The following is a 14,569-nucleotide window of genomic DNA, read 5'->3' as shown; positions in this document are numbered from 1 at the left end:
CATTGCATATCATGGGCACATTCCTATGAAAACATTAGTTAATGACCTAACGAGACTCTTAAGGAAACTTCTCTAAAGTTGTGGGAACGTTTTTTGTTAGCTGGGGTGGGCCTGCAACCAGAGGGTGCAATAGGGAAAAATCTGTCGGGATTCGGTTATTCTAGCAAGGCACTTAACCCCTAAACTCCAGGCGTGCTACACCGTGGCAGACTCTGGCATCCAACTGCTCAGATTGTGTGTGTGTTCCTCGAGAAGCAAAAAGGACCGATTTCTATATAGCTTATCATTTTGATGTGATATACAGCCTGTCAATGACATAGGTTCTACAGTGTTGACATAGTGGAGTTCAGTCTGCAATAACTAAGCATTTGTAGCATTTTTTTTCAAGCTTTAGCTGACTAAACCACTCCATGGTGAAGGAAGTTGAGTTCATCAGAAATGTCTTTCAGCTATTCAAGCCTAAATCTATAACATAGTCTAGAATGCATTTGAACGTAGTTGACCACAATTAAATATCTGTCTAACATCTGTACACTAGCCTTTCTGCTATCATCAATGGTCTACTTTGAGAATGTGCAGTCAGTACAGTGATGCCCTCATATTTCTGGCTCAAAATAGCAGTTTCTTTGTCAGGACTTCTCGACGGCTCAAATTGAGAGGTTTTCATCCCACCCACGCATTTTATTTGGCCAATTTTGGAGACTGTCGTGCGGGCATCATAGCTGTCAATCATACCGCAATAAAAGTAATAATCAACTAAACAGATTTAGAATAATTCCGATCGGAGCAACAGAGTGGTAATTGTGGAAAATATCGGGCGACCAAACAAAGTGAAACCAAAATGGAGAGAGCTCCACGGCAGTGTTGTCGGATATCTCACGCAAGCACGCACTGCCACCCCCGCGCTGCCTCCCGCATTCACGCTATGAGAAAAAGGCACAGGGTTTTTCCTAACGCAGGAATGTTTACCCTGTGAAAACACTGAATAAATACTCACCGACAATAAAGGGGGCCGATTGTGGATGTAGTAAAACTCAAGTTGGGTTGTACTGTCCAGATGTTCCACCTGAACCGCTTTTATCCAAGCATAAAGTTGTGACGAGAATAATCGCGAGGGCGAAGACCCTTATGCAGCACGGATGAAAGAACTTCCGCACAGCCGCTGTTTGAGCTCGTTCACCGCACTAAGCCTGATCGAGCCCAACTCACGCAAATCCAACCCTCCCGAGACTGGGTGTACAGTAGAATAAGAAGGCAGTTAACATTACTCAGCTGATTGCTTGCAAGTAAAATTGACGAACATAGAACATTTGATTTATGTGATACTGGCATAGTAGGCTAGTTATTATATTATACATGTAGGCCTATACAATTAAATTAGGTGTATCTTCCGCTGCATTAATTTGATTAATATGCTATGTTTATTGCCTATTTATTTCGTCTCCACATGCACAGGCATTTACTAGAATGACCACCGATGAGGATGATTTAGGCTACACATTTGATTCATCTGAAAGTTTTACAGAAGTCGCCCTAGGTCTGGATCTTTCAGCTACATTTCAGCATAAAGGGAAATTAGAATAAACATTCAAATCTCCAAGGCATGCGTTTATTAGAACTTTACTGCGCTCATTGACTGAGCATGGCATGTACATTAGAAAGTTTCCTCTGCATATTTTTTTTAGGATAACGTAAAACACACTGTATTTACAAAAAAAACACACAGGTGATTTTTATACATTGTATGACCTGACAGAAAATGCACATGGGACACACTCTTTTATGGCATTTTGCCCGGTGGGCGGTGCCATACGTCACGGTGTGCGTCGGTTTCAAAGTGCAAGGACTGTCCCAATGTCATGGGACTGTCCGAAGCGCGTCAACGTTCAACCAAGGCTGGGTACCAGTCGTTTTAGCAAACATTCCACTCCTTGCCACTCCGGTCATTTGCCAAAGTAATTCCTGGTCATTTCCCATGTCTTTGGCAAATGACACGGGGTAGCCTGCAAGGAGTGGAATGAAATAACTGAACTGAGACCGTAACCAGGTAACTCCACCTGTGATCTAATTCATACATTAAGCTATGGTGGGTTTATACTTTATAGTTTACAATTGCACTTTCATATTAGTACATCATTTTGCTTTGAACTAACGATAGCTACCAAGTGGCAGGACCAGTTTTTCAAAAGTGAACGATGTGTAACGTCTAGTTTTGCTAGACAACCAACAACGTCAATGCCACAATCAAGCCAATCATTAGCTGCGGGAAGTGCAGAATAATTTTTGCCTGCGCTGAAGACCTCTATATTGGTCAGCTAATACAGGACTGTGCACTACTTTTATAAAAAAATGTAAACTACATTTATTTGAGTGCATTTGTAACTTGAGTCTGATAATTATCTGTAGAAAACAGTTAATCTGATAATACTTGTGGAATATAAAAATGCTTGCTTGATAGCCTATATGTTTTCCAGTTTCTTGAAATACTTTGCAAATGCAACTTATTTCTATGTGAAAACTGAAATGGTCTATTCCTTCCTTTTCAGTAGACACTCTTATCCAGAGCAATTTACAGTAGGAAGTGCATACATTTTCATATTGGTCCTCCATGGGTATTTTACCCACAAACCTAGCATTGTAAGCACCATGCTATACCAACTGAGCCACATCATCACAACCCACTTGATGTCTCAATGTACTAAATTACTGTATTGTGCATTGTTTTTCTTCATGGTGATGAAAAGTCTACAGCTACAAACCTAGATGACCAGCATGTGTACAATACAGTAATGTACATTTACATTTAGTGTTTTTTAAGGATCGTACATTAATACTACTCAAAAAGTGGTTGTTTTCCATGTTATTTGATAAAGAAAGATACTTAATTTGACATTGTGTTGTTGTCATTTAGCAGACACTCTTAACTGTAAGTCTACAGTGGAGTACATACATTTTCATACTTGTCCCCCATGGGAATCAAACCCACAACCTTGGCATTGCAAGCACCATGCTCAACCAAGAGCACATGGGCCCTGATGGGACATGACATGATGTGGATGTTTTATGTCTTTGCCCATAACTTTGCACCTTTTGGTGTAAATGTTTGAGGACATGGTTTTGTTCTTTCTGGATTCTGTTAGAATGACAATTGCAGAGAAAGGGACGGGGCAACAATCAAATCAAATCAAGCTTTATTTATACAGCACATTTCAGATATGGAATGCAACACAATGTGCTTCACAGGAAAAATAAAATAAAAACAATGAAGATAAACACTGAAATATTTAGTGCACAACAAACATAAGAGGATAAAAAAAACTAAACAATAACAATAAAAACTGAACGACTAAAAAGCATCCTAAGGAAAAGCAAAGCTAAAAACGTGGGTTTTAAGATCTCTTTCAAATATATCCACAGTTTCGGCCCCCCTCAGGTTCTCTGGCAGGCTATTCCAGAGGCTGGGGGCATAATAACTAAAGGCTGCCTCTCCATGCCTCTTGTTCCTAGGCTTTTGGATAGTTAAAAGGCCAGTGCCAGAGGGACCTACTGGGTACGTAACTCAAAAGCATGTCTGACATGTATTGGGGTGTACAACCGTGTATTGATTTAAAAACCAATAGAAGAATGTTAAAATGAACTATAAAACTCACAGGCAGCCAGTGCAGAGTCCTTAAAACTGTGCTCTTCATCTGGTCCTGGTCAGTACCCGTGCTGCAGCATTCTGTATGTTTTGCAGTTGACCAATGGCTTTCTTGGGTAGACCAGACAGGAGAGCATTACAGTAGTCAAGCCTGCTTGTAATAAAATCATGGATGAGTCTCTCTGTATCAGCCTGAGAGAGAAACGGCCGCACCTTGGAAATGTTCCTCAGGTGGTAAAAAGCTATTTTGGTCACATTCCCAATGTGTGATTCGAAATTTAGTTCAGAATCTAAAATAACACCTAGGTGTTTTACCTGGTGTTTTATCTTTAATGCCTGTGAATTAAAATGTGCGACCAGATGCTCTCTCTGTGCTTTGGCTCCAACAATAAATACCTCGGTCTTGTCTTGATTTAGCTGGAGGAAGTTGTGAACCATCCAAGTATTTCAATCACTAATACAATCTAATAATTTATCCGTGGAGCTAAAATCCTCTGGTGACACAGAAATGTAAAGTTGTGAATCGTCTGAGTAGCAGTGAAAATCAATGCTGTTCTTTCTGATAACGCTGCCAAGGAGTAACACTATATAAACTGAACAGTACCGGACCCTAAATCGAACCTTGTGGAATGCCACATGTGAAATGTATTTTCTATGAGTTATGTTCACCAAGGGTGACAAAAACTCTCGACCAGTTAAATAGGTCCTTAACCAATTTAGAACTGGACCGGAGAGGCCAACCCACTGCTCCAGTCTGTCCAGAAGGACATCATGGTCAACAGTGTCGAATGCAGCACTTAAATCCAAGAGTAGAGAGCTGTTTGGCATCTGTGTTGGCTCTAAGATAATTTACTACCTTAACTAAGGCTGTGTATTAAACCCTGCAAGATTCTATTGAATCCTGCAAGACACTTGTTAATTATACAACTACCTTTTTTGCCTAAGTGGAGATGCTGAAAACATTTTTTTCCCACGATTATCGGTCCGCTAATACTAGTAAAGGCCCAGTGCACTACTTTTGTAAAAAAACAAACAAAAAAAAACACCCTTAGCACCTGTATTTCCTGCGGCTATGAGCCAATCTAATAAATGTACTTGAATTAAATATATTAAACTGATCATGAATAGATTTGACATAACATAACAATACAAAAATTGCTGATGCACAACCAAATGTCAAACTTGCACCTTGTGTATTATACTATTCTAACTCTCAACAGTAAATTGAGACCCTGACTGAGTTCCACAAAACATGTATTAAGTGTTCTGCAGTTCTACACATTTTGCCATAGGGTGGAGTTTTATTTTCTTAGCACATTTCATGCAATTCTACTCATTTTGCCATGACTTATGCCATGTTAATGATATCTGAGTGAGAGTGACTAACAAAATCAATGGGAGGTCAGGGCCCCTGGGCATATGCCCTGCGTGAACGGTTGGTATTCGGCCATGATAACTACAAGTTTAGATAGCTGGCTAGACTAATTTACCAATCTAAAAAATGTTAGCTGATCTGGCTAATTGAGTGACTGGCTGTGACTGACATAACAAGAGAAGAATTGCTGATTCAACCAAATTTCGAACTTGCACCTTGTGTATTCTACTATTCTAACTCTAAACAATAAGTTGAGACCTGACTGGGGGTTGGGGGCCCCCTAGTGGCCTGGGGCCCTAAGCAACCGCTTATGCCTGGAGCCGGCCCTGCTTGTCTCCAAGTTAGAGCAGGTTCGCAGGAGCCATGGCCAAGTGAGACACAGGTGCTGGCCTGCATAGATGGAAAAAGAACACGGGTAAATCCTCAGTGGAAATGCGACATATATGGTTTAGCGCAGTGTGTTAAATAGATTCCACAATCCGGACATGAGCGAGTGCTCGGCTCGTTCTTGACACTGTGCGCGCTGAAATCTACGCCCACCGTGACGTATAGCACCGCCTACCGGGCAAACTGCAGTGAAAAGAGTGTCCCAAATGTACGGCGCAGTACAGTCACGTGACGAATAACAGGCTCAGTTGACAATCACATATGAAGACGTGCGAGACTGTGCGAGAATTTCTCTGCAGCAACAAATAGGCTACGAAATATAAATCTGTATTTCTCAAATAGGTGGTAAGAAGGACTCCCAATTATCGTATGTGCTTTGTTTTGCAAATAGGAGGGGGTATCCAAATGCATGCATTAGTCTATAAGGAACACTTGATTCGGTCGGTAGAAACACTTGATACAACGCAGACGTGTGTGAATGGATGTTATGCTGTCGTGAAACAAGTTGGCGAATTTATCATGAGACCAGCTGTGGGTTGTAGGCTACATAGGGGACTGGCATATTGACAATCTTTTAGGATGGTATTTTCAGTTATTTACGTATTCCATTCGTCGAAAGCTGACCCTGTCGTGGTTGCAGAATGCATGCTTTGTTGCAATGTCTGACAGTCTATCGGATTGTCCCATCTGCTTTGAAGTAGACAACATTAATGGATACATTTGAATAAAGGGTGGCTACAATATAAATATGCCCGGTGGATTGCAACAATAATACTTCTAGCATTTTTGGAAAGCTCAAATTCCTGCCTTTTCAATGAAACCACTGTTATTTACCCCCCTTGACGGTAATGATGGGGAGAGAATTTAGAGCTGTACATTGTTTAACCTGTAGCCAAGGCTTTATAGCCTATATGGTTAATTATGTCTGGCATTGGTTACAATTTGCCACAATTATCAATGTTGTCAGCTAAGGTACAGTATATGAGGGGACAAGGCTATCAGAATGTGCAGATGATGGAAGTTAGAGGTAGCCTAAATATTCATTATTTAATCAAAATAAATGCACTGACTATGTGACTAAAATGGCTGTGATTAAAACTAAACTAAAATAGTTTTAGTTGACTGATAATAACTAAAACTAATGAAGGATGAAATGACTAAAATGTAACTAAGACAAATGTATTTTAAAACTTAATCTAAAATAGGTGCCAAAATTAACACTGCCGTGTAACAGTAAATTCTATTGACCCCACGCTCAGTTGCAATGTAAAAACCTTGCTACAAGGCTACATCGACATCGGGAACTGTTTTTTGTCAAAGTATTTAGGTTAGCCTACTGTTCCACAATGTTTTGCGTGTCAATGTTGTCACACCAGACGTGAAACTCCTTTATTATCTAAGATGTCTACAGGTAGAAAGTTACGGAGATGCCAACATCTGGCCGAGAGATGCTTCTTTCAGTTCTTTGACCAGCAGAGTATGACATTGTTTCAGCAACACCTTGAGAAATGCCTTAGTGCATGAGTCAGAGGTGTGACATTTATGAACATATGTTTGGTGTGTGTTTTATAGGGTGGGGGAAGAGTTTAGTCATATAGAACCACATTTTGCCATTGCACAGCAATCAGACCTTGCATGGGTACCAATAGTGTTTGTGTATTTAGTCGTTTATTGAGCTTACCAGGCACAATGGAATAGTCCCTGAAGTGCAAACCACACCCACCACGCTAAAAGTATTTGATAGGAATGAAATACTATTTTAACCCAGGTCTGCACAACATATCCTCTCCCGATTTTAATTTTAACCAGTGTATATAATACAATATTAATTACTGTGTGCGTGTGGCAGGAGGTCAAGAAGTGGCGTCATGGACGTGTCCAGCCACAGCCTGTTCCTCCTGCAGCAGCTCAACATCCAGAGGGAGTTTGGCTTCCTGTGCGACTGTACCGTTGCCATTGGTAACGTATACTTCAAGGCCCACAGGGCCATCCTGGCTGCCTTCTCCAACTACTTCAAGATGATCTTCATTCATCAGTCAAGGTTTGCTAGCTTTTATGAACAGTATTTGTCAATATCACACTCATGGTGTTGTTAAATACCTATGTTTAGGCCTACCCACTTCAAGTTAATAGTTAGCATTGTACAGTAGCATGGTCTAGTGTCCATATACAATGTAGGCTAGCATAATAGTGGTCATCAGAGGTTGTTTCAATGATATTGGACATTCGAAGGTATGTTCTGTGTTGACTCATATTGCACTGACTGTTAAGATATGATCTTTGAGGATGTAATATACAAAATGTATATGATATTTGTGTGTTTTACTTGGAGAGCTGTCAGAAATATGATATTTTGAGCTAGTTTTGTATTTATGTAGTACCAGTCAAAAGTTTGGACACACCTACTCATTCAAGGGTTTTTCTTCATTTTTACTATTTTTTACATTGTAGTATAATAGTGAAGACATCAACACTATGGAATCATGTAGTAACCAAAAAAGTGTTAAACAAATCAAAATATATTTTATATTTGAGATTCTTCAAAGTAGCCACCCTTTGCATTGATGACAGCTTTGCACATTCTTGGCATTCTCTCAACCAGCTTCACCTGGAATGCTTTTCCAACAGTCTTGAAGGAGTTCCCACATACGCTGAGCACTTGTTGGCTGCTTTACATTCACTCTGCCGTCTGACTCATCCCAAACCATCTCAATTGGGTTGAGGTCGGGGGATTGTGGAGGCCAGGTCATCTGATGCAGCACTCCATCACTCTCCGTCTTGGTCAAATAGCCCTTACACAGCCTGGAGGTGTGTTGGGTCATTGTCCTGTTGAAAAACAAATGATAGTGGCCACTAAGCCCAAACCAGATGGGATGGCGTATTGCTGCAGAATGCTGTGGTAACCATGCTGGTTAAGTGTGCCTTGAATTCTAAATAAATCACAGACAGTGTCACCAGCAAAGCACCCCCACACCATAACACCTCCTACTCCATGCTTTACGGTGGGAACTACACATGCAGAGTTCATCCGTTCACCCACACCGCGGCTCACAAAGACAGTTCGGTTTGAACCACAAATCTCCAATTTGGACTCCAGACCAAAGGACAAATTTCCACCGGTCTAATGTCCATTGCTCGTGTTTCTTGGCCCAAGCAGGTCTCTTCTTCTTATTGGTGTCCTTTAGTAGTGGTTTCTTTGCAGCATTTCGACCATGAAGGCCTGATTCACACAGTCCCCTCTGAACAGTTGATGTTGAGATGTGTCTGTTACTTGAACTCTATGAAGCGTTTATTTGGGCTGCAATTTCTGAGGCTGGTAACTCTAATGAACTTATCCTCTGCAGCAGAGGTAACTCTGGGTCTTCCATTCCTGTGGCGGTCCTCATGAGAGCCAGTTTCATCATAGCGCTTGATGGTTTTTGCGACTGCACTTGAAGAAACTTTCAAAGTTCTTGAAATATTCTGTATTGACTGACCTTCATCTCTCTAATGATGGACAGTCGTTTCTCTTTGCTTATTTGAGCTGTTCTTGCCATAATATGGACTTGGTCAAACGCATTAAGAAGGCACACCTGTTAATTGAAATGCATTCCAGGTGACTACCTCATGAAGCTGGTTGAGAGAAATCCAAGAGTGTGCAAAGCTGTCATCAATGCAAAGACGGCTAGTTAAAGAATCTCAAATATAAAATATATTTTGATTTGTTTAACACTTTTTTTGGGTTACTACATGATTCCGTATGTGTTATTTCATAGTTTTCATGTCATCATGATTATTCTACAATGTAAAAAATTGTACAAATAAAGAAAAACCCTTGAATGAGTAGCTGTGTCCAAACTTTTGACTGGTAGTGTACATCTTACTCTACAAAATCTAAGAGATACTTTATTGAATTTGTCTTTGCTGACTAAAAGCTAATAGTCAGCAATAATACTTTCCCACTGTCTACTACCATCTCCACAGCGAGTGCATTAAAATCCAGCCCACGGACATCCAGCCGGATGTGTTCAGCTACCTGCTCCACATCATGTACACGGGCATGGGCCCCAAGCAGCCAGTGGACCAGGGCCGCCTGCAGGAGGGCATCAAGTTCCTGCATGCCTACCAGCTGTGCCGTATCCCCGACGAGGGGTCCCCTGATGCCACCGACCTGGTCCGTATGTCCAACCTGTATGGTATTCAGATTTCGTCCCAGTTGGCCAACAAAGAGGGTACTGGGGGCCCTAAAGGTAGTGCAGGGACCGGAGGAGGAGGCAGCCCGGAGGACGGGCGTTCGTCCACCCGGGCGGGCCGCTCCCACGCTGCACAGTTCTCGATGACCGTGGGGTTGGAGGGCGTCCCCTCCTCGGACCGTCAGCCCTTCTCTGGTCTCCTCCGTGGCGTCTCCTCAGTGGCTTCCGGCGACGACTCAGACATCTCAACGCGCATCAAGCAGGAGAGGGTAGAGGAGGGGGAAGGGGAGGGAGGGGAGGGCCAACAGGCGCTGGGAAGGGGAGGGTCCCCAATGTCTCCTTCGGCCCAGGGCGGCAGCCCCTGCCAGAGCCTCCTGTTCAAGGATGGCCCCCTGTCGCTGCTGTGTCCCCGCTGCGGCGAGCGCTGTCCCTCCCCCGAGGGGCTCCGCAAGCACCTGTTCAGCCACGCCGCCTGCACCCTGGACCCCAGTGGACTAATGGAGGGCCTCTCCCAGGGCGGGGTAGGGGACCTGGAGGGCCCTGAGAATCAGCAGCAATGTGGGGCCCCCCAGGATCAGCTGGAGGAGGCCCTGAGGCAGAGCCAGGCCCTAGCTGACGAGCTAGCTGCTGGGCTAAGGCAGAGCAGGGGTGGTCTAGCCAGTGGCACCAGTCCACCCCCCACCACCACCATCTCCACTACCAGTCACGCACGAAAGCGCAAGATCACCTGCGCTGTGTGTAGCCTGCGCTTCGCCCAGAAGAGCCAGCTGCAGGAGCACATGTACACGCACACGGGCAAGCCGTCACGCTACCACCGCTACAGCCGCCTCTGCAGCCAGCTCATCCATGCCTCTGGACACTTCTGCGAGGGGCCACCGGAGGGCGGCGGTGGTGGCGTTGGGGTGGCGGCAAGCACCACAGTAATGTTGACGGAGGAGGCCAACAGGGAAGCTCAGGACAATGGCAGCTCCTGCTATTCGCTAGACTCTGAGATTTCACCAGAGAGCGTGGATGCCGTCACTGTGGAATGAAAGTGCAAACAAACTGTAGAAATAAAATAAATACATGAAGTCCCAAATATTGTTTCTTATTCTTAATTCCAGATAATACCTCCTGTTTCAGTTTGTTTTCTTCAGTTTGATTCCTACTGAACATGACCCTGTTTCAGTTGCACGGATTCCTTACCTTTTGTCATTATCCTTCCACTTCTCCGGTTATATCCTGTCTTTTGTCAATACCGTCATCTCTCTGTTGGTTAGATAAAACCCTGTGATGTGATTCCAGTGTAAACCGTATCTTATTTTATTCAGTGAATGTCTGAATAGAACATTGTTTTTACATGATAAATGTGTTCTCTCTCTGTTGTCATATGTTACCAGCTGATATTGATTGGAAATTAGCAAATACTATGTATCTGCATTTCTTTCTGAAAACGTGCACTTTCCGAATAAGTAGCTGTTGAAATGGAGCCTATGTAATGTTGTTATGGATTGTCAGGGTTACAGGAATTTGCAAGGGACGACTTCTTAAGACCAAAATGTTGCAGTACCCCCCCAAAACCGTGAGCAGTGCCTTGGTGTTTTATTGTTTTCTTTATTACCTCCTGACAAACTAGCAAAACAAACTAGAGAATTAGCTTGAATTCAGAGGATTCAGGAAGACTGTACTACCTACTTAAGTGGACAAGTATGCAAAAGGAGACAAAGTCACAAGTGTCATCCCAAAACCTTTCAAGCTGGAAAACCTGGGGCTGTATGTTTCAAGTGTCACAGGAGAGGTGATATAGAATCAGGTGCCCCCCTGTCTTATTCATTGAGTTTTTCCCGTCTTATTCATTCATTCATCGAAAAGGCAAAACTGATTCTAAATCAACTGAAACCAAATCGAAACTGTAGAAATGATAATGGACCTACATTCATACAGTTTCTTGACTGTGTCCATTTCGCTAATAATCACCGAAATGAAAGCTAGACAGTCAGGGAGCATCTAAAATTCCCCAAACGATGGATAGAGGAAGATTTTTTGCTAATTTTGACAGTGAGGAAATATATCAAATTTTCATTGCGGCCCTCTAGACCTCATTGAAGACCGACTGCGGCCTTGACTAGGAATATTTTCAGCACTAGGAATATTTTTAGCACTAAGAGGAAGGACTTATATTAGCTCATAACAGGCTAACATGAGTAGAAGTGACTAAAAGAGATGTTCTGAACTTCGTTAGTGCTCTACAGCTTTATGATAGTGAGATTATAGTTTCACCTTTGATGGATATGTGGTAATGGCTATCAGAATGTGTAGAAGAATGGATCTGGTAATGTCAAACCAGGAGTCTGCATGTACTGTGATAGGTTTATACTGTCTATCGAAGTTGGTGATCAGATTTGCCATTTTGGGTGTTTCATTTTTGTACTGTTGGTATGTGTGTGACTTCTGGTGTGTTTGAATTGGCTACACTTCTATGGTGTTTCCACTTTGTCATACACTTTAAACATGAATGTGGTTTAATGTTTTGTAAATCTGTCACCTTTCCCATTTTTTTAATTTTTTTAAAGAGATTGTCCAGTGTAACTCTTCTCATTGATAAGAATCATCGGTTTCCACAAACCTGAGTGCCAGTCTTTATTTATATATAATGCAAACTCCTTGTCACTCATTGTCATGCCAAATGGATAGACAAGGACTACAATGGAGTAGACAAGAGCACAAACAGATCTAGGACCAGGGTTTTTTGTTCCCTGTTCTTGTAGTAACAATCTGTTACCACCAGAGGCCACTTAAGAGCTGAAGGACTCATCCCCAAAAGGTACCATCACTCCTCTCCTCTACACTGTGCTTGATGGGTTGAGTCCCATTTCTCCACCTTTTTCCAGAAGTGTGCACTTGCAAAATATCTGACATGGATTTAACAAAGGTGGAAACTCCCTCCAGTCAATGCTTACGCCAATCCTATGCTTATAAATCCATGATTGGGAGTGTGCAAGTACACACTTCTGAATAAGGGTGGCGATTTGGGATGCGATCATGGTCCTTTGAGTGAAGCAGGGTAATGGAACGGCTATACAGAATGTTTTATGCATCCCTCTCTGGAGCTCAACAATCAAATATTAAAACTGACAGATGGCTTCTGACTGAGACAGCACACCTCTCAAGCAGTAGGTTATATACATTCCAATTCAATCTAGGACAGCTAGTGCTGGAACCCATCTAACTGTCCAGTTTTATTGATGATAATAACAAAATGTCTAAAAATATATTGTTACATAAAGTAAGAGGCTGAGGCTGTAAGGACAATCATTCTCAGAGTCCCTCCCAAACAAATGGCAAACTATTTTTGCTCCTAATTTAACAGAGAAACTGATCAACTAAGAAACAGAGCTGGAATGGTAAAAACTGCCAGTTGCTTGATGATTTGTAGGTTATAGTTAAACGTAAGATATTTTTATTGCTACAGAAACCAAACACTGCAGACTTCACTGGGGAAGATCATTTTCACATGGTGAAGCAAAAAATTGGTAGACCGGGAGTGAGATTTTGCATGTCTGTTTGATCATTTAATGAAAAATATAGTTATATTGATAAATAAATATCTACCAGCACTTTATATACATTTAATAATACTAAACTCTGTCAAACTGTTATTTTCCTAAAATGTATTTAATGTTATTTTACAAGGGGGCTTGAATGGGATACTGTAACATAAAACAACAAATCAACCAGATATAACTCACATAACTCAATTAGAATAGCCAATTGTCCTCCTCACAACTGAATTAATTCTCACCCAATACATTATATTTTTGGAATGTAAAAAGCCTGTCAACACCCTTCACTCCTCTGATGTGATTTACTCCATAACCAGATTTCAAGGGGGTGATCACACACACTGCTCCTTGTCAAATCAGAGAGTTGACTCATATAATTGGATAACACATTGTCCTGGTGTCCACTTCTAATTATGTAAATGAAAAACAATTCAGGCAGATGATACCATGCAATGCTGTTTGCCTCACAGTACCCCACCTCTAAAAGAGGCCTTTGGGAAACCAAATCCGATTACAAAGACCAGCAAGCCTCCATGTATTAAATGTTGTGCTGACGAAGACAGATGTTTGCTGGTGTTGTTTCCAATTACTGTAACATCTCCTCTGAAGTCCAGGAGGACAAGCAATGATGACAGAATGGCAGCAAATAGTCATCTGGGGACTTTGGTGTATTTTTCCTGACACACAAGGTGTCAAATAGTGTGTTATCATTATTTTCCCATGGTAGAATGACATTGTAAACATTCACACAGAAGAACGACAGCACAGAGTTCTATTTGGACTGGGGTACTTCATATTTTCTTATGACAAGTTACAGGTGTAAGCGTTGTATAATCTCTGTACACATAAGAGAGGAAGCTTTTTAACTCTGCTATTTATGCTTAAACATGTATTAAACAGCAACCAGAGGGCAAGACTACTCAGTGAGAGCTTAACACCTTCATCATGTGAAATAATCAACATCTTAAATACATCATCAACTGTTTGATTAATTAAAGAACTATAGCTTATTCCGATATATAGATAAACTGTAATTGAAGTATAAGATCCACCATTCTCAAAACACACAAAGACACACTGGAACAGTTAAAACGTTTGTGATAGTTATTGTTAAAATTGAATGCAACCTATTGTATAATATTAGAAAATAGATTGTAAAAAATTGTGTCAATACGGTTCTCTGGCATTTTAGATGACAGCAGCAGTTTGGTCTGTTAACAACAAGTCGTAAACAACTTTTTTTTAAAGTGGTTTACAGATGTATACTTGTCAAAACAATTGGTATCTTTTCTCAATAAGCCTGAGTCGTGTTCATTAGACACCATATGAAAGAAAACTGATTGAAACAGAAACTGGTCCAATAAGAAATGCTCATTTTCATTTTCTATTGCAAAATGTTTACAAAATATATATTATTTATGCCATAATGAAAAAGACCCTGCTGATCCAACCA

The 14,569-nt window shown here is 41.5% G+C and overlaps 2 protein-coding genes across 4 annotated transcripts in view; one reads left to right on the top strand and one right to left on the bottom strand.

Annotated features, from left to right (window-relative positions):
* LOC121549132 (zinc finger and BTB domain-containing protein 1-like) overlaps positions 1-1,169 on the bottom strand; it is a 29,441-nt gene extending 28,272 nt beyond the window's left edge. For both annotated transcript variants that reach the window (XM_041860989.1, XM_041860992.1), the window contains exon 1: positions 998-1,169. The gene's annotated coding sequence lies outside the window, so the exon portion shown is untranslated. The remainder of the gene's footprint in view (positions 1-997) is intronic.
* An 810-nt stretch (positions 1,170-1,979) lies between these two features.
* Positions 1,980-11,475, top strand: LOC121549133 (zinc finger and BTB domain-containing protein 25-like). Of its 2 annotated transcripts, none has more exons than XM_041860994.1 (3): positions 1,980-2,047; positions 7,252-7,443; positions 9,366-11,475. In XM_041860994.1, the coding sequence occupies exons 2-3, from the start codon at positions 7,271-7,273 to the stop codon at positions 10,603-10,605; spliced, it is 1,413 nt and encodes a 470-aa protein (XP_041716928.1). In that variant the 5' UTR covers positions 1,980-2,047; positions 7,252-7,270; the 3' UTR covers positions 10,606-11,475. The 2 variants fall into 2 exon arrangements, with proteins under 2 accessions (XP_041716928.1, XP_041716927.1); XM_041860993.1 differs by lacking the exon at positions 1,980-2,047 and adding an exon at positions 5,641-5,747.
* Positions 11,476-14,569: the final 3,094 nt, after the last annotated feature.

Source organism: Coregonus clupeaformis, chromosome 33, assembly GCF_020615455.1.
Source record: "Coregonus clupeaformis isolate EN_2021a chromosome 33, ASM2061545v1, whole genome shotgun sequence".
NCBI classification, from domain to species: Eukaryota; Metazoa; Chordata; class Actinopteri; order Salmoniformes; family Salmonidae; genus Coregonus; species Coregonus clupeaformis.
The sequence above is the reverse complement of the archived record's forward strand: the minus strand, read 5'-3'. Positions and strand labels throughout refer to the sequence as shown.